Here is a 23,953-nt window from a genome sequence, read left to right as displayed (position 1 = left end):
CAGAGATGGTTTGTACAAAAGTTACAAGAATCTCACTTTTTATGGAAGGGGGCCCGCATACAAAATAAACTCAAAGTGGTACACAAGTCTAACCATTTTAATACGATTTTCATAAATATTGATTCATGAGCAAAAAAAAGTTAAGGACAAGGACGTGTAGATGAAGTTAGACTTTTATAACAATTTATCAATTTAAAGGTTAAACGAAGTTTACCAGGTCAGCTTGGTATAAATTAAATATTAGCGAGATGATGCTGTTTATGCTGACTCACAGCACCATCTATTGCGAAACTTAGTCCAGTTGACCCAATCGCGTTGGATATGGTGATGCTCTCGGGAACTTTGGGGTGGTCCTTCTTCCTTACCCAATAAGACGCCTCCTAGCCATAATACGCAGATCTTAAGAAACGATTCTCACTAAACCAAGCAGTAAAGGTTTTGCTGGTTACATGAGACGAACTTTGTTGACACTGAGATTTTCAGTGTCCTCCAAATGAAACCGGAGACATTGAGACCGTCTCGAGACAAACCGTCTCCTAGTCTCCTGGGCACAGAAAACGAACTGGGAGATTTAGAAAATTCTTGTTTCTATTATTCTTGCTTTTATTATTTTTTTTTTTTTTTGAGATTCTAAACCGATTGGGTTATTCATCCCGTGGTATGGTAAAATGGTATCCAAAGTTAGGAGTGCTTGCTGGGTATCTATCCTTTGTCCAGACAACAGAGATAGCTGAATTTAAATATTTTCAAAGCTTAAGTTCCACAAATGTTCACCGTTTTGTAAGATTTACAGAGTGTCGTCGACATTGAAGTCCGATTATGCTAATCAACGGTCGACCTCCAATCTCAGCAGAGATGATCCAATAGAATTAGTTCCTCATTCTCAGAAAGATCGCATTCAGTAAGCGATCAGATCGATCGTTCGCTGGCTGAAGAGCACACCTCCGTTCACTAACTGGCTACCATAAATCAGCTGTTTATAGCAATATGTTACACCAGTAGTGAGAGAATAAAAAAAAAATATTTAGATAGGTTAGTAGGTAGGTACTCTCGTTTTCAGATGGATCGTACGTAGGATACCGGTTATTTTTCGTTCTGCGAGAAATATTGGAGCACGTGTTTTTCTGCGAGAGACTTAGAGGCGAGGCGGTTTGTTATTGATTGAAAGTGCTAGAGACCTGAGCCGACCTCAGCTTGTTCGTTTCAATACACCTACACTAAGCAGCAAGCTTTCCAACTTTTGCTCATACAGTCAGAGGCATCGTTTCTCACCTGAGCTACGAGAGTGTTATTTTACTTAGTGCTATCTTTCAGTGCATCTTATTCGGGTACAATCCGTACAATATCGCTCGAATGCCCATTCATATAATGTTAGTAGAAGTTAAATCCGACAATAAGCTCGTGTATGAACTCAGTCTCTCGGTGGCGGTCCATCGGCTCGGTTGCGTTTTTTTCTTGATTTTTCTTTCTCCCAAAACCATTGTAAGTTCAAGCAGCAGATTCGATTTCGTAATAACCACTTTTGGCACATTGACGTTTTTTTTTGTGTGTTCGGATTTTGGTGTTCGGAAGATTGCAACAATTGCGATTATCAATCGTTTCGTTCGTTTGTTCGCTCAATGACGACGCTTCAGATTTGAACGGTTTTAAAGTTTTCCGAGGTGATAAATCGAACAACAGCATCATCAGCATCCGAGAGGATGCTGTTGTAAAGTTTGGGAAACTAGGTTTTTGCGTGAAACTTGAAGCTGGTAGATCATGTGCATACTGACTCTGCGGGTTCGAAGTTTAAATAAGTAACAACCTAAGAAGCTGTTTGGCAAATAAAAGAGACACGCGGCTGAAGAAAAGAAAAGTGTAATTTCAAGAATGTTGCAACACGTGCAAATGTCTTTTTGAGGGTGCGAAAAAATTAACAACCAATTTGGTCAGTTTTATGGGGAGCAACTGATGGGGGTTGCAGATAAATGGCTGGGGGCCCAGCCAAATTTGAAATTTTCACATCGTGAAGAAAATAAGATCAAAATTGCAGATGAGTAACCTTAAAATTAACTGAGATAGAAATAAAAAAAGGCCGTTTAAAAAAAGATCACATGCACAGTTCAGTTCAGTAAAAAAAGACATCGAAATCACGAATAAGTTCAGGTAAAAAAACTGGTGATCGAACATTGATTAATGTTTTTGAGTTCATTATTTAAGATTAATCCAATTTTGTTTTCGAACTCGGTACTCTTTATCAGAAGTTTGATTTTTGTGCATGATCTTTGGCTAAAATACGAAATTCGTTTCTCACAATCTTGAACAAAGAATTAATGAGAAAAACCTTCGAATCAAGAGCTCAGAGTCTGCTCTGAAGCTGTCTCAACACCTAATTAGCTTAGGAAGGCCTTTAATCATAAGAGTAACCTTTGTAAAAATCCTGTGAATTATAAATTCTCACCCTATCTTTATAAAGGCTAGAAATACCAATTCTAAGTTGTGCCATGTAGGTGAATTATTGTTTTGAAAGTCGTCACTGTGCGTATTTATGGTCATGATCAGATACATAACATTTTGACTTTGACGGCCTACGAATGCAACTTATCAATGGGTGCGAGCCCAAGTCAACGCAAATTGCATACTGGAATGGAATACTCCATTGCAATGCATTGTGTTGATACTGCGTAAAGCTCCTCGAATCGTATTGAGCAATAACGGAGCACCGTTTGATCACATCGTTCAGCCCAGGAGGTGTAAACCGACAGCCGACTCACATCAAAGTTTGTTATGAGAGAAAACAATAAAAAAAAAAGTTCCACGCGAGAAACATAAGTAGAATGATGAATGTCCAACACTTGACAACGCTAATAGATTGCAAACATAAAAAAGTGCCGAATTTTATGTGTGCTATGTATACAAAGCGCACATAAAAAGCAAACAGATTAATTGAGATGTCACATTGAAGCTGCGCGAAGTTATCCATCATAGTAAAACTCATGTCGAGTACTGCTCAGTTTTTTTTACTTTGCGCAGTGAAATTTTCTTGGGATTTGAAAGAGAATCCAATGTTTTTTTTAAGTACTTTAGGTGAATCTTGTGGACGGTGAAAATTCTTTAACTGCAATCGATTCTAAATTCAATCATTGACCTTTTTAATAGGTCTGCAAAATAGAACAAAGTTACGTGACGTTAAGAATAACGAATGAAAAGGTTTTCCAGAAAGTCTGATTGAAATTACTTGGCAATTACATCGAGTTTTGAAATTTTTATGTGTATTTTGTATAGGAGTCCTTCTTTACAAAAATGAGAGGCATCTATCAATATCTCATTACCTCAAGACTTGTATGTGTACAAAATTTGATGAAACTAACTTGAAATTTGTTTGAGTTTAGTCAAATTTCACTTTGAATTTGAAATTTTGAAATTGAAATTTATTGCGGAGATCTTGAGTTAATATACTCAAAATCCATTGCAAAGTTTTATTTAAGTGCAAGAAAATCTGAGAATTGCCAATTGACAAACAGTTAAAAAAACAGCTACCTTTGAAAATTCGTCAAAAAACCTGTGTTTCGTATTTTGACAATCTAAAAATGTAAAAACTGTAGCTAATCTATACTATTTTTCCGAAGCATGTTTTATCGTTTTTTTTACTTAGAATGACGGACAACTGAAGTGATTTATGCGAATATAGTCTGAGAAACATATATGATTTACGAGGTTTCCAAAACTATAAATTTTGTAAAAATGGGTTTGGAATCATACATTGGTTTTAACCCGGAGTGTCAAATTGACACTCCAGGGACTGTAATGGGTAAACATTTCTGGGACGGATGAGGGTTAATCAAGAGGATTTTTTTAGATATTTACCAATTTGTACAAATTATGAACTAACAGTACAGTACATAGTTCTATAGAAATTGAACGCACATATATCGCCATCCTTACTCGTTTCTAACGTTTTACTCAAATGGCAATGTCTGTTATAAATTTTATAATGGATTTGATTATTTTTGGATCTATTATGTGACGAGCAGGAGACCTGCTTCCAAATTTTACCTAATTTTACATATGTACATTGATTTAGTATGAAACCCAATGTTATCCATATTTTTTTTCTTTTTTTTTATAGGAGTTTAACCCGTTAGGGTCATTTTTCCTCGCGTGTTATCAATATGAGAAGGGGGGTCATGAAATAAAATAATTTATGAATATCCATATGCAAAACATTTAATGTCAACTGTTTCCTACTAACATTTAGGATAGGAATTTTGAATGTGAATTGTGGGTTTACAACTGCATTGCATTTCGAATTCTAACTTGGGTAAACAAAATTCTCAAGCTAGTTGGGCGTGTGCCTACTTTGGTCACTAAATATTTTTCTCATGGATTTTTAGATTTTTCATGACTAGGCAAGATATTGAATTCTTAGGGTTATTTTTTTTTGTTTGCATGTTTCAACTAAATTTCTTGATTATGTTGAAATTTGAATTTATCCATATCAGCTTTACTTTACGAAAAGTAACATGTGTGTGCAAAAGCACGTTCTCAAACCACTGCGCTCGCTATACATGGGAATTCTGTTTCTCAATTTCTCATGCGTTACAATTCATGGGAGCTTTTCATCAACATGCCTTCAACATGCCTAAAATTTCAACACCTATCAAGCTTCCTTCTATTGGCGCACAAATGCCAGTCTATTTATACACCTTTCTTTCATATTCTATAACAATAAAATTTCTCTCTAGAATTTCATCCCGCCGAACATGCCGTCTATAATTTCAGACGAAAAATAAAACATGATTTTGAAAGTGTCGTTGCAGTATTTGTTCTTTATTTTACCCATGGTTGTATTCATAAATTTGCCTGTGTTGTTATGTTCAGCTTGGATAAGTCTGCTCAAAAATTGAAAATTCCGATCGAATCATGTTATGACTTTGAGGGCAAATAAAATTAGATATTCAAAACAAGTTTTCCTAATTTTGGTCATTTTATTTTTGTTGACGATTTTCTTGAAAAAAAAATTCTTTAATGGTATTTTTACTGAAAAGCGTGCTTAAGAGTCGGTTAAAAAAATAAATCGGATTACAAATTTAACCTTCGTCTTCCATTTTGGGATGTATTTCTTCAAATAAAAATGCTGAGAATTTTGATTAGCTTGGACAAAATAATGATCTATTCGATTCTTGAAGACGTTATTCCGAAAAAGGGAACTAAATTGTATCTATGTTAAAATGAAGTTCACATTTTTCTTACACAAATAAACTTTTTGTTATTGTCTTAAGTGGAAAATTACATCACGAGCAGTCTAAATTACGCGGTATGGCAAAATTAGCATCACTTGCAAATTTATAAAAAAGAAATCTAGTGGATGAGGTTTTTGTTTTCGTTGTGGTTCTATTTCTATTTGCCTGGAGTAGGATCTTGCTCTTTAAACGAACCATAATCTTCACATGAATTGCAACCTTCTATTGAGAAGATCCGCTGCCCTTTAGTATAAAATCACAACAGATTGTTAAATGCTGGCGTTGACCCAGTATCTAACGAAAACAAAGCGTGACGACGAAAGAACACAAAAAGTGGGTTGATTGAATGTATAGCAACGGCAACGGCTAAGAAAAAGAAGAAAAAAATAGTACCATATAAAACGCCACAACGTGGAACTAAGTGTAATTCGAATGTAAAACATATGCCAGATAACCAGACACGGCAGTGAACGATCGACATGTGTAGAATTATAAATAAGCCGCCGATCAACGAACGCTTGAAGCGCGTGGGAAAAAATTGAAGGCGTGTGAACGACTTGTCGTGCGCTCAGAAAACATAACATTAGCATAAAGCTTTTTTTACTTCTCTGGTGTGTTTCAGTGATCTTTGAAGAGCTTTCCTCCCAATAAAAAGCAGAGTGTGTTGTAGTGAAGTGATGCCCGCGGAAAGATGTCTGTAATCATGAAGTTATTGATATTTTCACTATTGACGATTGGCGCTCAATCGAGCTACGGTTTGCCACCGTCGACCCTAGGCGATGCCCTGGCCAGCGCCGGTCAGCTGTCCAATCGGCTGAAGGTGAGTATTTTTACCAAATCCAACATTCAAAACCACAACCGTCCATATGATTTTCAACGAATTTCCTACGAAGAGACGTATGATTTTGTCACACACCATGCAAACGAACGACAAATTTGTTTTCTTGTTGATGCAAATGCATTGATGATGAGCAGCTTTTCTTACGTTGCGCATCACACGCAATTTCAAGGTTCGTTGGCTAGTCAGCGTTGAAGTCTTTCGTTTGTACAGGTATTGATAATGTTGGCTTTCTGGTGCGGGTATTTGCGGGTATGCAAACAAATAAATAAACAACAATTTCTGCACATTGCCGGCTCCGGAATTGTGTAATGTAATGCGACGTTTCAACCGGCGTTTAACCGAAAGACAGAGCGAAATGCTTTTTATGCCAGTTCTATAATGAGTTGGAAAAAACGATTAAACTTCATGTTTTTTTTTCAACTATTCGTCTTTTCTCACTGATCACAACGGGACTTACAGGAATGAGGTTCAAATTTAATTCTGGTTCAATTCTGGTAAATGAGGTTCAAAGTTTTCTGGTTTTCAATTTCAAGCACTCGAGTTCATTCTAATTAGTTTCCCGCGAAAGCCCATTTTTCCCAAACAAATTTTGTAGATGTGTCTTTGCATGCCGTTTTTTTATAATATGTTTATGGTGATTTTATGGCGGTATTAAATACAAGCAACTCTAAAAGAATCTGGTTTTGTCCAAATCGAACCCAAAATATTTAAAAATATTTTACAATTAACTTGTTAAGAAAATTGAATTATGTATAATTTATACAGATAGGATATTAAGGGGCAAAGTTCATTGAAATTAAATGAGGATCAATCCTAGTAAGTACCGTTGTGATCAGCGAAAAATCGTGGAAGTGAACAAGAATGAACAATAAACAGACAGAATGATAATGGAAACAAAAATGACAAAAATGACAAAAATGACAAAAATGACAAAAATGACAAAAATGACAAAAATGACAAAAATGACAAAAATGACAAAAATGACAAAAATGACAAAAATGACAAAAATGACAAAAATGACAAAAATGACAAAAATGACAAAAATGACAAAAATGACAAAAATGACAAAAATGACAAAAATGACAAAAATGACAAAAATGACAAAAATGACAAAAATGACAAAAATGACAAAAATGACAAAAATGACAAAAATGACAAAAATGACAAAAATGACAAAAATGACAAAAATGACAAAAATGACAAAAATGACAAAAATGACAAAAATGACAAAAATGACAAAAATGACAAAAATGACAAAAATGACAAAAATGACAAAAATGACAAAAATGACAAAAATGACAAAAATGACAAAAATGACAAAAATGACAAAAATGACAAAAATGACAAAAATGACAAAAATGACAAAAATGACAAAAATGACAAAAATGACAAAAATGACAAAAATGACAAAAATGACAAAAATGACAAAAATGACAAAAATGACAAAAATGACAAAAATGACAAAAATGACAAAAATGACAAAAATGACAAAAATGGCAAAAATTGCAAAAATTGCAAAAATTACAAAAAGTCAAACTAAATAAAACAAGAACTAAAGGCATAGTAAGTTGGCTAATATGGAACTGTACACGTTAGTCGTTTCGAAAGTTGCGTGAGTCGGCAATCTGCGATAGTTTCGCAAAGTTTTTGGCCTAGCTTCTCATGTACCTATATCTCGGATTGGACAGACGCAACCGCTTACGGCTTACAGCAACACACACGACTTCTAGAGGCTGGATGTTAATCTTTTTTTTCCTCTAGAGGCAAATCACGTTCGGAAGCGCAGCAGTAGGCATGTCACAGCCATCATGCTCCAATATCAATCGACCAAATGCTAAAGGTAGCCACCCTTAGTCAATTCGATTCATAAAAGGCCCGATGTTCAGCTATCAGTAGGGTGGATTGTGATCATTTTAACTTGAGTGCAAGCAAAAACGACCCCAAATTCATTTTTTGCTGGTAAATTAAGTTAAAAAATATTTAAGAAATTTAATCCTTTTTTTCATTATTTTATACCGTATTTTACAAAATACTCTTTGAATAATGTGTCCATAAATGGTCCACCGATTTTATCATCTCGAAACTTAAGGCACTCTACTTGAAGCCTTTCGAAACGTGCAAATTCGACGACATGAATGCCTGAATGAGCTTTAGGGGTGGAACCGGCCTAATGGAACGCAGTCATTATCACAGTTCAATGTTCAATGCAATAATGTACCAAATGGTGGCGTTTTGGTACACAGCGATGAGGGAAGTTGGAAATGACAACTTTTTGACTTATACAATTCTCAAATATCTCGCAGACCAGTCGTTCCGCGACATCAACCTAACGCCTTAGTTCGCGGTTAAAGTTCAAACTTCAAACTCAAAGTATGTGAGAATGAACGCCGCGAAGAAATCAAAAGCCGATTGTAAAACCGACAGCAAAGCGTTGCCTTAATGTACCCCAATTCAAGCCAAATTCACTAGGATAGAGATACAAACAACGAAAACGTTGCATTTAAAGCCGTGCAGAAAGGATGTGGAATTCATTTATTGACGAACATTTGTCATGACAGTTCAAGGAAATCAATGCATTCTTTCATATTTAGACTAGTTAAATGTTGATTCGAGATGTAGGAATTCAGTTAGAGTTCTACTGGTTCATTTCAGCGAGAGATCAATCTTTGATTTTACTATTTCCTATAAAAATCAACTAAAAAACATGAGCATCAGTGAGTTTGTTCTTAAAAAAAACCATGATTTATGTTTTCATTGTTTGTTACTTAATTTATCAGCCTTATCGGTGAAAGAAGAAGGTTTTTTTTGAGATCTTAAGATCTTAACATCTTAAGATTATAAAATTTTATAAACGAATAAAACGTTGGAAGAAATGAAAGATGAAAATTTTATCAATTTTATGTCTGTATTGAACCAATCTAATTTATTTACATGCGATGTGGTTATACATATCATCCTTTTTCCTAAAACGGGAAATATGTAATATACTTTTATTGTGAACTTTTCAAAATTTCAAAATACTAGCTTTTGGTTGCACTATTTTTTGAATGTCGAAAAGGCGGAACTAATAAACCATGTTATCAACCAAATACCTATATCGAGGAAACGAAAAAAAAAAACATAACACACCGGCCGGCTGCTAAAGGAAGCAGCCAAGGCAAAGCTTTGAGTCAAACTTGACCATGCGGTTTTCTGGGGGAAAGATAGCCCATGAGTACTTCCTACTCAGCCCTCAGATTCATCAATATTTATTTGAAGATTTATGATGCAGCACTACAAATCGACTTTAGGCACAAGCAGTGACAATGACCGTGACAGTGAACTTCCTCGTGAAGACCTGAAAACACTTACCCGAATATGCCGAAGTGAAAAAAAAAACAAACTTCCCCGTAACGTAGAATATCCGCAAGCAATTACCAAAACGGTTCGAACACGTGACCTTCTCTTTCAATTGAAGTTGCACCCCCGAGAAACGATCATTATCGCTTCTATCGAAAAAATAAGCGTCGATGTGTTGTGAAGAACTGTGCGTGCTCTATTATATAACTGTATGAATCTGCACCCGGCTTGATGCCGGCATATTTAGCATAATTTGGATCCGATGAGTAGGTAATCAATTTTGTTTTTGGCCGGCTTTCTGCGCAAACGGAAATCTCAATTAGCCGGTAACGGAGCCTTTTGACAAGTCGTCCCATCAATGATGGTGAGCCTTGCTAATGTTTCCGTTTAAAAATTTGTAGCGTAAAATAACAAAAAAATGTAAGAGCTGAATCCTTAGGTAATGAAAAAAAATCCTACCCAATCCTAGGTCACCTAAACTAAGCTACTTGAACTTTTACCATGAAATTCTCAAAGATATATTTCACCAATCATCATGTAGCGAATCGGTTCCGGCGAAAACTACATAAATTTGATGAAATTAAACCCAGTGCTAAAAAGTACCTTGTAAACCTTGTCGGAACAAACACACCCGGGCCAAGACAACTCCAAGTAGATATTTGGACTAGCGAGGAAAAGGCGTTGGAGTGTTCAGTCGGATTCGACACTAGAGTGAGGCAGGGAGCGGCAACCTTCGTGAGAATGCAAACGATCCGTATCTCGATTGTTTAGCGCTCTCCAACTAACATGGTGAATGTTTTAAATTTGTTTGCTCTTTTGGGTTCAATTGTTGTTGGTTTTGTTGTATGTAGCTAAGCTGTGTGGCTCAAGCCTCCCCGGACAAGGTTAGTTCGCACATGTTCGATGGATGTTTGGGTACAATTCCATCAATGGCGTTTGGCCGATGGCTTGTTTTGCGCTGATGGCAATCGAATCAATTCCGGTTGTTAGCTAAATCTGCACAATCTACAAATAATTTTATTAGGAAAAAACATTGTTTCAGCAGTGAAAGCGGGCGGACTGTCAAGATCAAACAGGATTAAATGTTGAACAACTTCAATCAGAAAAATATGATGTTACTCGAGGATATGTATTTGTTTTTTTTTACCTTCTTCGATGTAAGCAACACGCAAACTTTGTGTCACTAAAATTTAAAGCCATATTGCAAAGATAAGAAAATTTTTTTGCTGTTTTAAAAGGATTGTAATCTTTTTCCTAACATTTTTTCTAGTATTTTGTTAACTACTGATGATATTGAAATACATAGGACGATAATCTTTGCAAAATGAAAGATTTCCATATTTAAAAATGGGTGTTACTTTTGCTATTTTGAGCTTGAGCTTGAGCTTGTTATCAACTATGGTCCACCTACGGCTCCTCATAGGCAATGGCATAACACATTGCACATAATCCTAGCACCAAGTGAAAGATTGCTAGGATCAAGCAACACAATCTCACTGTACAGTTTTGAGAATTTCAGACTTTAGTGTAAACCAATAACGACGCCGGCCAAGTCCGTGTAGTCGATAGAGGGGAAGGAAGTGAAGCACATATGATGATTTGTTTTGCGGAGGCCGGCTGCACGCCATCCCCCCACAAATCTCACGCTGAATGTTAAGGGGGTAAGGGTAATGTGGCTTGGAAATCACCTTGGTAAGTGATGAACCACTTTATTAAAACCTGCGCTCCTAAGTCCTAAAGCTACTAAGTTTCCTTGAAAACTGATGTTTTTTTTCTCACGGTTTAAAACAAAAGCAATAAATGCATAATATTTGAAATAAGCTGATATTTGTATCGTTTTTAATGCATAAATACCGAAAATGAAATTTCATATGAGAATTACTAGTCGTGATGCACAAATTTAACGTTGAAAATTAATACCCATTTTGAATTTTTATTTTAGACTTCCGTGATTTTCTAATGCTAACCGATCTATTATTTGATCCATCTGAATCAACACCTATTAATATTTACGGATTTAAAACCGAATATCATCGTCAAAGACACATAAATGATATTTGTTCTTCTATCTATTTTCCTCTATTCTGGTCGTTTCTATGGTTTTTTGCAAAAGATACGTTTTGAGAAAGTATAAAGTTCAGTATTAACTTAAACATTTTTTTAAACCATTTTCAAATAGTTCTTTTCACGGAAACTAACCTACTTTTCAATAAATTTGATTATGTACATAAGTAAATATTTCAAAAAAAAAGGCAGGATTACAAATGAGTACAAAATCTCCTCGGCCAAACCACAACAAATGCGACTTTATTCCACGTTGCAATGACCAAGTCTACCGGAATATCAAAGATTTAAAATTTTTGGAGACAACTTCAACCTTTTTCAGGAAGGGCAAAATTTTTCAGCAATAAAAAATCAAAAAATTTGCTAGGCAAAAATCACAAGTTAACAATTCACAAAATCGGATAGTCAGAAAATCATCATAAGTCTGGTCTTAAGGGAAAATGAAAGTGAGAAAACCCAAAAACCAAAATGCACTTCATAACATCACGCATCTTTCGAATTCGTTGTTGATTGAAAACTTTCATCTATAATACACATGTTTGTGGATTGTAAAAAAATTGTTTACAATAAGTGATAAAGATGTATAATTTAAAAAATCATACATACATACTGGGAGTCCAAAATATTCCCAACTTATTTTCAAATCAAATCTTTCATTAAAACGAAATTTAAAAATATAAGAGACACATGTTGATTCTTTTTCAAGATCTGAGATTTTTTATAGCAAAAATGAACTTTTTTCAAAAATCGTACCGCTGCGACCTCTAAACATCATTTTTCTGAGTGGCCGCTATATAAAAGTTTTTTTTTAATACCCTAAGTAATCTTTTGAAGGTTGAGCCCTCAGAATTCCAAACATTGTGCAATTTTGGGCCACCTTAATCAGCATGCATTGAAACTTATTTGAAAGTCGCTCAGTAGTATTTTCAAAATTTAATAAAATAAATAAAAGAAGAACTGAATACTTAGCTTTGCATCCTCGAAAATTTTAAACTCTGACCTCCTTGTACTCCTATTTTCCATGTACCTCCTGCCGAACGGCCAACAGCTGTTCTTGTAGATAGCTCCATCATTATCCCGTTTGCTATCCTTTCGGATCTTCTGAAGCCGCGAATCCTAGTGAAACTTGATGTGAGGCAATTGGAAACGATTTTCCGGTAAATAATTGATTTTTTCCACTAGAATTTCAAAATTTTCCAAATTTGATTTTGGCAGACGGAAAAAAAACACCTTGATGTTATTCTTTATTTTTGAGGTTATAAAGTATAAAAAAAAACTCCAGAATTATGATATTTTTGATTTTCATTATGTACGAAAAATAAAGGGAAATTTTGAATAGATTCAGATTATTCAATATAAAAAAAAGATGGCAAAGATCTATCTCTTGAAACAATATGATTTAAAGAATTTTTCTTTAAACTAAACTCAAAAAATGAAAAATTTGTTTAAAAAGTTAAACGAAGCGAGTTTTGAGACCTCTGTTACTTTTTGCTATTTTGAGACTACTAAGATCAATACTACGTTCACAGCAAAAATTAAAAATATCAGATAAAACAGGACTTATGATGTCACTGACGGATTTTAGGACATAGGTAGACACTAATATTTGTCATGACCTGGACTAGTGTGATTGCAAAAAAATTTAATGAGGGAAGATATTTTTATTTCAACTGTAGATGAGAGAAAAAATGTGGATACAGTATAATACTTGTTAATTGTATCATTACTATTCAAGATGATTGAATGCCACATTTTTGCCGATGGTTGAAAAATAACTATAGAAATTTTTAGCTATGGATTGTTTGACTGAGATGATTTGCATATTGTTGTCATGAAGTTCATGTATTATTTTCATAATTTTTATTTCTTAAGGTTTGAGAATAAAGTTTGGATTCTATTTTGAAGATCAAGTTTTTTACCATCAATTGCATTAACAAATCTACCCACTCTTAACAATTTTCTTCTTTTGTGTCTCAAATTCCTAGGTATTAGATTTTATAAAGATGTACTATGCAAATGGATAGCACGTGGAATTTTAGCTTTTTTTCAGAGGATAGGCTTTGAATAATCGGGTCAATTAAAGTAACACTACTTTAACTTTTTTATTAAATCTTTCACGGGCAATTGGCTTTTTCAAATCCAATTACTTTGTCATTAGTATAAACCTGAGTTCCCTCTATCCATCATTTTTTGCAGGAAACGGTAGCATGGAAGACGTTCGCCGGCATTGCCCGGGAGTCAGATTCCATCAATTCATTGGTCCGCATCATCCCCCAGACGACGATGGGTTTCGTGCGTGAGGTGGTCAACTCGTTCCGGGTAAGCGATAAAAGCGTTTTCAGGCAATCCAAAAATGGAAAAATATCCCTATCCCCTTGCAGCAAAAAGAATCCCGGATCATAGTGGCCACTCGGATGGGTGCCCTGGAGGGTCGGATGCAGCGGGTAAAGGGTGGTGGCCGGGGAGAAATTTACGCCTTCAAGGGAATTCGATATGCGCAGGCTCCGGTGGGGCAGTTGCGCTTCAAAGCACCACTTCCGGAGCTGCCGTGGAAGGGAATAAAGAGCGCTCTCCGGGAGGGATCCGTTTGCCCTCACAGGAGCATGATCTTGGATAATTTCAAGGGAAGCGAAGATTGTCTGTTCATAAATGTGTATACACCGGATCTGCCAATAGGGGACTAGTAAGTTTGAAATCTGTTACCAATTGAATTTAGCATTTAGGAGCAAGTTTGATTTCAGCAATCCGAGTTTTCCTGTAATGGTGTGGATCCATGGGGGAGCTTTCTCTTTCGGATCGGGTAATGCTTTCCTGTACGGACCAGATTATTTGGTGCCGGAGGGTGTTATTCTCGTTACCTTCAACTATCGGCTTGGGCCCCTGGGATTCCTAGGAACCGGCCAGGATGCTCCTGGAAATTCGGGTCTCAAAGACCAAGTCCTGGCCTTGAAGTGGGTTCGGGATAATATTGCCGCCTTTGGTGGTAATCCGAAAGATGTGACAATCTTTGGTCAATCAGCAGGGTCTGTTTCGGTGCACATGCTGATGATGTCACCGATGGCCAAAGGATTGTTCCACAAAGCTATCGCTCAAAGTGGAACAGCTCTCAATCCGTGGGCCATTACTAGAACTTCCAAAGAGCGGGCGTTCCGGCTGGGAGGGCTTCTCGGTTGTCAGGTAAATAACAGCACCGAGGAGCTGCTAGGCTGTCTACGAAAAACCAGCGCCCAGAAGATCATGGATGCGGCCATGAAAACCATTACCGCAGAAGACATCAAGAAGAGCATCGGATTACCGTTTGTGCCATCGATCGAAAACTGGAGCGGTGAGGATGCGTCCGAGGAGGCACCTTTCCTAGCCGAAGAACCACTTGAGATCATGAAACGAGGCAACTACAACCGGGTGCCGCTGATTGTCGGTTTCAATTCACACGAAGCCATGCTGTTCCTGCGAAGTAGGTATCACAATATTGACGTTTGGGTATCGAATTGAAGGTGATATTGACACCCGGACGACCGACCCGGTGACATAGTTCCGTTGTGCATGTTGCATTTTAGGTTGGCTTCTCGGAAATTTTTCGCACTTGTGTTTGTATGAATTGAATACATAATGGGGGGTAGAAACAGAACCAAAAGATATGTAATTAATTGAGTACTATTTCTACCTACGGTGTGGTGGCTCCAGAGAGTAAATGTGAAAATGATTATTTTTTCTAATCAAACATTCCATCTCAATTATGAATTCTACTTCAAAGTTCTGATTCTGAAAAGAGACTGGGCTAAAATGTATGAAACTTGGTATTCTGGTGAACACGGGTGTGCTATATACACTAGACTGAGTCGACGAGGATATTTTTCGCTGACAACTTTTTCAAAGACCATAACTTCGTATCTTATTGCGCAGAAAAGTTATTAGTTGTTTAATAGGGGTATGTCTTTTGGAATTGAAAAACAATTAATTCAATTGACATCATTGCTTGGTGCCTAGCGAGATATTGTTTGACTTTTTTCATGTTCCTTTTAAGATTTTATAAGTTGGTACATAAACCATAAGCAGGCTTTAACCCACAGAAGAAACCAAAATGCTGTTGATTTTTCAGAAGAAAATATACAACTTTTCCATACAAACCTAAAAGTTCAAATTTATTCATGTAAACGTTACTTAAAAATTCTGCAAAAAATAATGGATGAATTTTAAATTACATTGAAGCTTTTTAGATCCCAGGGTTTGGAAAATTCCAAAATGACTCCAAATCGATTCAGTCTAATATACAGTGACAGGTACAAATAAAAATAAAAGTGTTGTGTTTAATCTTAAAATGCCAATCGATATTCTCAGTTTCTCAGTATTACTTCGTATTTCAATGAGCAGACAGTACATATTCTTTTGATCTACATGGTCCAAACCAATCATGTGGCGATCCCTAGCCCCAAAACGCGCTCTACTGAAAGTTTGAGAACATTTTTTAACATAAAAGTAAACAATACTGATGTTTATAATAAAAAGAGCTATTTTACAATTTTGGGATCTGGCCGGCCGGCACATTTGGCTATAAAAAATCTACCGTGAGAAAAAAAATTCTACAACAAAGAAGTTAGTTTCAGTGTCAAATTAATACAAAGCTTTGAAAGTCAGCTACTGATTCTATATAAATCACACATTAGAATGCGTGTATTTGCGGCTATTTGTTTGATCGAATTACTTTTTAAAATTAAAATGTTTGCGTCGATAAATGTTTTGTTAGACTATTCACAGGATATTGAACAATAACAAACAATAAAACTCACTACTTCAGGTTTATTCAGTCTGTAAAGTCTAGCTTAGACGGTGTCTGTCTTTAAAAAAAAAAAAGGAAAAAAAAACGTGAAATTCAGAACATCTTAACATATTTGTTAAATAACTTTTTTTTTTGCATGTAGGCAATTAAACTTGCAAGGATTATTCCAAATTTTTACATAGTCAGTAAAAGAAATCTAAAATTTAATACGTAGGTACTAGAAAAATGTCTATGAATAAAGGATTTAGCCTACTGATATAATATCTAAAAAACCGTGACAAAATATTGCGACATTTGGAACACACAACACAACCTTTTGATTTTTTAGTATTTTGAAAACTTGAGAGCAAGTTCACTGGTGTTGGAAAAAAGTGGTAGAAGTTTTGACACTTATGGCACATTTTGAAAATTTTGCCATGCAAAAACATTTTCAAGATCTGTGGCCTTCTATTTTTTTTACTATACGTGTTGTATTTTCGCATGCTGTGATGCAAAAATAGCAATATTTCTATCACATACGGCTGAAATAGAAACAGTGTTGTAAAAAAATACAACGCCCTAAGATCTTGAAAACATTTTTGCATGGTAGAATTTTCAAAATGTAAAAATTTCTACCACTTTTTCCCAACACCAGTGAACTTGCTCTGAGAGAATTGAGCAAAACAGATATTTAATTTATAAAACAGCATGAAGCATGCCAAATCTTACGATTGTTCATCAAGGTCAATCAAATTTCAAAAAAAGGTTCAAAATTTCGAGACAGAATAAAGGTAAAATAAATAACTCAAAAAGGATAGAGCTATAATTCAGAAGAAAAGGCTTTCAGAATGAATAATCACATTTTTTAACTAAAAACCTTATTGTACCTTATATGTTATTTATAGAATGTTGCTAAATAAATTCGATATAAATTATTTCTATATCATGGGATCACTCAAAAGACAAATAAAATATGAACAGAATACAGGAAGTACATTGAAAAACAATATCCAAAATGAGATTAAGGATTTACTAATTTACTAAAGTCTTATCCAGATATTCAATATGTATGTCTTTAAAATCATTTTTCAAGGCAAGACCTAAAAACCAAAATATTAATAGCTTATCCGTTCATAGCTGGTAGCAAAATATCCCGAGACATGGTGTTTTCATACCATCTTTTTTTGTTGCAATCTAAATCTTTCAATATTTTAAGGGGTACGGAAGGATCCAAACTTGCTGCAAAACATTGATCGGGACTTCGAGCGGCTTTTGCCGACGAATCTGGAAGTGGACCGAGATACGGACGAGGGAGCAGCACTAGCCAGGAGAATTCGTAGCTTCTACCTCAATGACGATCGCGTCAGCAACAACTCGATTCAGAACATGATGGACGTAAGTTATCGCTAGTCAAAACAGTTTTACGTTTCTCAGATAAAAAGTTGTCCTGTATCAATTCTTCTCAACAGCTAATGACGGATGTGATGTTTCTGCATGGCATTTCCGATTTGGCCCGGCTGCATGCCACCCACGATGGCCAGCACTCGACCTGGATGTATCGGTTCGCGTATGACGGATCACTCGGTATTTACAAGCGGATATTGGGTATCGATTGGCCCGGTGCGTGTCACGGAGACGAGCTGGGTTACCTATTCCACTTTGGGGTGCTCAACATCCGGCTAGATAACGAGTCCACTGAGCTGCAGACGATGACCAAGATGACTCGAATGTGGACCAACTTCGCCAAGTACAGGTAGGTTCCATACATATTGAACGAAATATTGAACGTGTGTCTATACATAGTAGAAAACAGTCAGCAGGTCGCTGAACCAGCGCGGAAGATCAATTATTGCTGATAGCGATCCGTTTCCGAACCGACTCAACATAAACGGAGATCTGATCGCTAGTCATTCATGTACCTAAAGGTAATTCTCAAGCCGCTTGACGATGACCCTAGAGAATGCCAAAGTCAAGGTTTAGTAACGGAGTTGATCAGCTGTTTTCAGTAGTTTTTACCGTTGTTTTTTTTTTTTTTTCAATCAACGACGACGCTAGCAGATTGAGACGTGATAATTTTATGGGCCTCCCTCCGTGAATAGTGGAAGCATCTGTTCAGCTACTGGAACGATGGCAACTAAAATATTAGAAAACTAGAAACCCATCAACAGGATGGAGAATTGTTGAGGGTGTGATAATTGTCGCATATTAGAGAACCTGTTGAGCAACGGCTTTTTTTGGTTAGTAAATAATAGATGGGTCAACATTTTGATCTATGAAATGAATAATTCAAAATACAAAACCTTGGTAAGAACCGCCAAGTATCAGGGCAAGGTTAGGAAGCGTTGTTAGGTTTGAAAACAATGAACTTTGATAGCTACTGTTGGTTCCATAACTTCATGTTGGACCTTCATTTAATTTAATTTTTGTTTTTCTTGCCTAGTAAGTTGAATCGCTCTTATTTTCATCAAGGGACTGAAAGAGAAGAAAATTCCGAACTGACATTTCAGCACCGCACTGACGTGCCATTGAAATCAAAGGGAAACTGACGTTCTGGTTTCAAAAAGTCAGACGATCCTTTTGTATGTGATTTGACCGTTGCTTCAGTCCTTTGATTTTCATTAACCTTCCTTCTGAATAGAGGCCCTCAGGATCAGAGGGGTGCAAGTGCCAAAATCATCAGTTTTGAGTTAAGTATACCTAACGGTTCTTTATGTTTCAATGTACATCTGGTGCAAAACTCAGAATTTTTATAATTTTTTTGAACACTTTTTTGATTGGATTAATACTGCTCGAAATCGAAAAATATAAAAAAAAAAATCGAGCACCTCCACCACTTTGAAGCGCGTTTTCTCGAAACTATCATTTAGGCACTTGCACCCCTCTGATCACAAGCGCCTCAATTAGGATCCACATATGTATATGACCGGAACTGTACCTTTCGATTCGATATCTCAGGAATGGTTAAAGTTGTGTATAACATGTATATTTCTGTCTTTTTAAAAAATGAAAAGCTCAACAGTCTAAAATCTTTGATTTACAGATTCTTGTAAGAAAAACAAAAATAACCGTATTATCTCACCAAAAAAGTGTAAATGGCCGGCTAAAGGATCATTTGTATGTATGTATGTATGTATGATTGTATGTATGTATGAATGAATGTATGTATTTGTAAATCATATATTATGCTCGAATGGTCGATAAACCTACAAAAGAAAAATTCTTTGCGCTTACGCGCAGTAATCTTCTTTTCCAACTAAGAGAAACTTGGTTTCTGCGAACATAAAACCAGTTTCTTCTTTTTGCCAATCATTTTGAGAAATTAATTTTTAGTTTGTTTGTTCATAATTGAATTATGGATTCTTCTTCCTATCCTCCACAAGTAATTTTCCGGCATAATCAGCAAAGAACCAGGTTTAAATTTACAGAATCTTCTCTGGAACAAATCGCAAAAAAACAGGTAGAGTAAAAAAAAGAAAATGATGGTGATCACAAATCTTCGATGAAAAATTTATCACGAGGCCACACACCGCAAAGGGAAATGAATAATCCAAAAGTAAAATGAGGTTTTTCAATTTATTAAAAAAAAATAACCTTTTTTTTACGTCATCGAATAAAATTCTGCTTGAATAAAAAAGTTCCACAAAAATGTTCAAGGTAAAAAAATTCTAAAATGAACAACACCTCCTCTGAACAAAAAAAAGGGAAACGAAACTCCCACGTGTTTATCCATGGTACCAAAAAAAGCAATAGCACACAAAACCACAAACACACAAAATGTTAAAAATTCTTTTCACGCACAAAAACTATTATTCTTATAACACTGAAACTTTCATCCTTGTCGCCATTATTATAACCAGGAAATAGTTAAAATAAAAGGACAAAATAGGATGTTCGAATGCAAGTCTTAAAAAAGACATGTTGTCTGGTCAACAGTCTGAAAAGTACTCATTTATTTCTCTTTTAAAACATAATAACTAATATCCTTTTTTATCATACTTGGATGGCTACTGCAAATAGATCCTTCGTCCTGCAAAACTCCCGTGTATGGATTTACGTCTCGATCCAAAGTAACATTATCATTGCAAAAGCATTAAAAAGTTAAGATAAACGACCCGTTTTTCTAATTCATATTTCCTTTAAACGTACTCTGAACTATTATAAATTTCATTTTTTTTTAGTTTTAAGCTCACGAGATTTTCTAACGCTAGAGTTTTCAGAAGTGTTAAATCATAATTGCAACGAAACTTTGTTGCTTGAAAACGAAACTTAAAATGCAACATCAAGCCACAGCACAAGTTAAGCCGGACGGTCCAGCAATGCAATGTAATTTTGGTTTTTATGTCATGTTTGTTGGGATTGCCGTCTCAAAGTTCACAGCTATGAAAAACGGTGACACTTGCTAATAATTAGCAATTACTCACGCTAACCACATTATGATTAATAGCCAAGCATCGGGCGAATAGCTATATTATCGGGTTATGATGGTTGGCATGTGAAAAACTAACCAACTTCAGCCAGCATCGCAGCCAAACGGTTGGTGTTGATTGGTTAATGATGGGCGATCGTTAAAAAAGATTCCCTCAGTAGGGCAGTACTTTGTATGAGAAGAATGCTGCCGGCCGCAAGATGCAGGATTGCATCGTGGTGTGGTTATTCAACAACATAGACTATTCAAAGCTGTGCGATCGTTAAAAGGAATGATCTTTTTGTCTTTCGCGCGTTGTGATTTAGCTTGCTCTGTTGTCACACCGCAGGGAAACTTTGTTGTAGAATTTTGTTTGACTTGAGATGATGCTAATACTGAAGAGAAGCCACTCCACTAGTATACCTTTAGTCAGTCGAGAGTGATCCTCAAGGACGGCTAGAAAGGGCACAACGCTTTGAAAGTGTTGTAGTAGATCCAGTATCCAGGAACCTCTTAGTAGGAAACCGGTTAGGAGTTACCTACTTACTATCAGTTTCAAGACCAATATGCTGTTGCTGCTGGGCCTCTGCTGAAATTGTTATGGCATCATTCTTCGCTCAATGGAAAGCTCATCAGATATGATGACATTGAGATTTGTACAGGTCCGATCATAACAAGTTGTCATTCTGTGATCTTCCCTTTGAAGTATATTTCTGGGTTATTCGTTATTTGTCTATAACTTTTGCAGTCTTACTCCATCGGAACACAGTATGTAGCTTGTAATTGTTACAATAAGATTTTGACTGAAATGAAGACATGGTAGAAAAATAAACTACAGATTTAACAACAGCATTATTAGGACACTAATTTGAACAATTTACAGCGGCGATCATTTTATCGCTAATACTACCTGTAGAGATCCTCAGAAAGTAGGTTACCGGCACACTTTCAAAGACCGATCCCTTTCATGTATTACCAGCATTATTGGGTCGATCAGTCAACTTTTCAGATGATCACCACAAGTATGAAGTACACCAACTTGATCACGGCGCAGTGCCAAATTCCTTTCACCGTTGATCTCATACCAAAAAAAAATAATTACCTATATTGAAAAAGACACGTGGAGTGAGGGTCCATAACACTGCATTGGGAAACTTGTAGTACGCGCAGTGTTTAAAGTACAAGCCCACAAACTGTCCAAGTGCCATAAATTTGCACCGATATGACGTAACCAAAAGACTGGTAGAGTGGTTCAGTAGTTATAAATATGGTGCTGGTTCTGGAAAATCTGGTTTTTTTCTAAACAAGTTCAACAGCTCTCGATTGTTCTCAACCAAACTGGGCCAATTTTTGAGCCCATGTTGCTTCTATAATTTAATTTTTTTTCTTCTATATTTTCTGATACTTTTTCTTGTTTTTTTATAGTAATCCTACTCCATACGGAACGGACGATCCTATCCTGGGCATCCGTTGGCCGAATGTCATTCCGAATACGATGGCCGAGCTGCCATACCTGGAGATCACAGCAAACTTGACGGCCCGAGTCAATCCCGAATCCGAACGGCTCCGGTTTTGGGATCAAACTTACGCAAAGTACAATGGAAATATTTTATAAGAGTTGTTAGTATTAAACGCAGCAGTTGTACTCATATAGCTTAATCTTTTGCGTCGTTTAGTTTAGCATTTGTGTGTTGTAGGCGTTAGGTCGTACAAATTCATTACAATTACGAGCACCAATTTAGGAATATATTATGTTGACTATTCTAAATATTAGTAAAATGTATATGAAATAAATTACATCAGAATAGTGGTATCAAATAGATTATTCGAATAATTAGGAGTTTTGAGCTAGGCATTTTTAACTTACCATTTACAAAACAGACATTTCTTACAAACATTGAAAACACATCAAAGCAATTCATTCAAGGAGAACAGACATCAAATCCCGCATTAAAAGTATAAATCAAAACATCAGCGCCAATTTTATTGATTATAAAACACCAAAAATCGACTGATAATTTTTTTTAAAGGTATTTTAAACCATTAGGTTTATTTATCCCCAAAAAATTGGCTATAAAACAATCAACAATAATGCAGTTGAAATAAGTGAAACTTTGGTCTAGCAAAACCTTTTCTTAAAACTTCTCCCCATCAGTCTTGTTTTAAAAAATTATGCTCAACTATTACCAAAAATCCTGATATCAAGTCTGTTCTCCGAGATGGGACTGGATCCAACTTATAGTTTGAGAAAAATAAAACCACAGAAAAAAGGTGCAAATTTGTATGAGCCATATCGTGTATAGAATTTTCCTGTTTGTTTTGTATGTAGAAAATACGTTTAGTTTTTCTTTTACTTTAATGAGGTTAGTGTTTTAAAACATATACCAATGACACCGTTTTTGAATAGTTTTTTCTCTGTTTAAGGTTTACATCAACTAGTTGACAGACTGACTGACGGAATTAAATTCGATAGCAGGAGATAGAGATTAGAAATAAAAATTTATCGAAGAGAAATAAAAAGCTGTTTTTCATATTGAGATAATTTTCGAACCGCCCAAGGAATAGTTAGTTTCATATTGAAATCGCTTTGATTCTTTCAAATAATTGGTAAAATTCAAGTGGGCGGAACTTACTGTTAATTCATTTTTTAAGGGATTCAAACTCCACAGGAGGCATTCGTCCCTACGTTGATTCATTTTCGTCGCAACGTGAAGTTACGCCTTTTTAAATTGGTGTTGATTTTCTTATACGTAAAATTTTAAAAGCACAGAGAGACTTACTATTTCGAGTTAATTTTTTTTTATCAGAATGCCCCTTAGCCATGTAAAATTCAAATATAATGATCAGAATTGATATAGAAAAAAATGAGTAGACGCTGGCTTCTGAAAACTGCATTTTAAGAAAGCATCATTTTTTCATCTTAAGGCCCATTTACGGTTCTCGTGGAAATGAAAAAAAAAATAGGAAATCTTATTTCGCAATAATTCGATACTGATAGACGAAACCAGGTTTTGTAACATGGTTGAATTGATAGTTGGTTGAAGGATGAAAATCCAACTGGTCTCGTTTTTTAAAACCTTCTAGAACCAGTATTTTTATTCCCCCACCATGATGAAATTTCCGCGATGAAAACCGGGGGAATCAAAATATATCAGTTCTAGGAGGTTTTGAAGAACGCACCGGTCTTAAGCGGGCCATAGACTACACAAATGGCCTGTACAAATTCGATGATTCCACGACGTTTGTTTGATCTATGCTCGCCCACACACTATACCAACATTTTTCACGCGAACACGAACGATTGCTGGCGAAAACAGTAACAGCAA

General features: G+C 35.8%; 1 protein-coding gene across 3 annotated transcripts; it reads left to right on the top strand.

Moving 5' to 3' along the window:
• Nucleotides 1-1,404: 1,404 nt before the first annotated feature.
• Nucleotides 1,405-23,132, top strand: LOC129737830 (juvenile hormone esterase). Of its 3 annotated transcripts, none has more exons than XM_055728989.1 (8): nucleotides 1,405-1,482; nucleotides 5,845-6,042; nucleotides 13,663-13,785; nucleotides 13,848-14,149; nucleotides 14,208-14,920; nucleotides 17,439-17,617; nucleotides 17,692-17,975; nucleotides 22,053-23,132. In XM_055728989.1, the coding sequence occupies exons 2-8, from the start codon at nucleotides 5,914-5,916 to the stop codon at nucleotides 22,240-22,242; spliced, it is 1,920 nt and encodes a 639-aa protein (XP_055584964.1). In that variant the 5' UTR covers nucleotides 1,405-1,482; nucleotides 5,845-5,913; the 3' UTR covers nucleotides 22,243-23,132. The 3 variants fall into 3 exon arrangements, with proteins under 3 accessions (XP_055584964.1, XP_055584977.1, XP_055584972.1); XM_055729002.1 differs by having other exon boundaries at nucleotides 1,465-1,482; nucleotides 5,857-6,042; XM_055728997.1 differs by lacking the exon at nucleotides 1,405-1,482 and adding an exon at nucleotides 1,592-1,661.
• The last annotated feature ends 821 nt before the right edge of the window (nucleotides 23,133-23,953 follow it).

The sequence above is a fragment of the Uranotaenia lowii genome, chromosome 1 (genome assembly GCF_029784155.1).
Source record: "Uranotaenia lowii strain MFRU-FL chromosome 1, ASM2978415v1, whole genome shotgun sequence".
NCBI lineage: Eukaryota > Metazoa > Arthropoda > Insecta > Diptera > Culicidae > Uranotaenia > Uranotaenia lowii.
Note: the sequence above shows the minus strand (reverse complement) of the source record. Positions and strands in the feature narration are given on the sequence as shown.

Bases quoted from the DNA above. Each gene is read 5' to 3' on its own strand.
- LOC129737830 (XM_055728989.1), top strand. From the start codon at position 5,914: ATGTCTGTAATCATGAAGTTATTGATATTTTCACTATTGACGATTGGC. The intron at 14,150-14,207 runs GTAAGTTTGAAA...GTTTGATTTCAG, and splicing joins GATCTGCCAATAGGGGACTA to CAATCCGAGTTTTCCTGTAA. The intron at 17,976-22,052 runs GTAGGTTCCATA...GTTTTTTTATAG, and splicing joins ACCAACTTCGCCAAGTACAG to TAATCCTACTCCATACGGAA.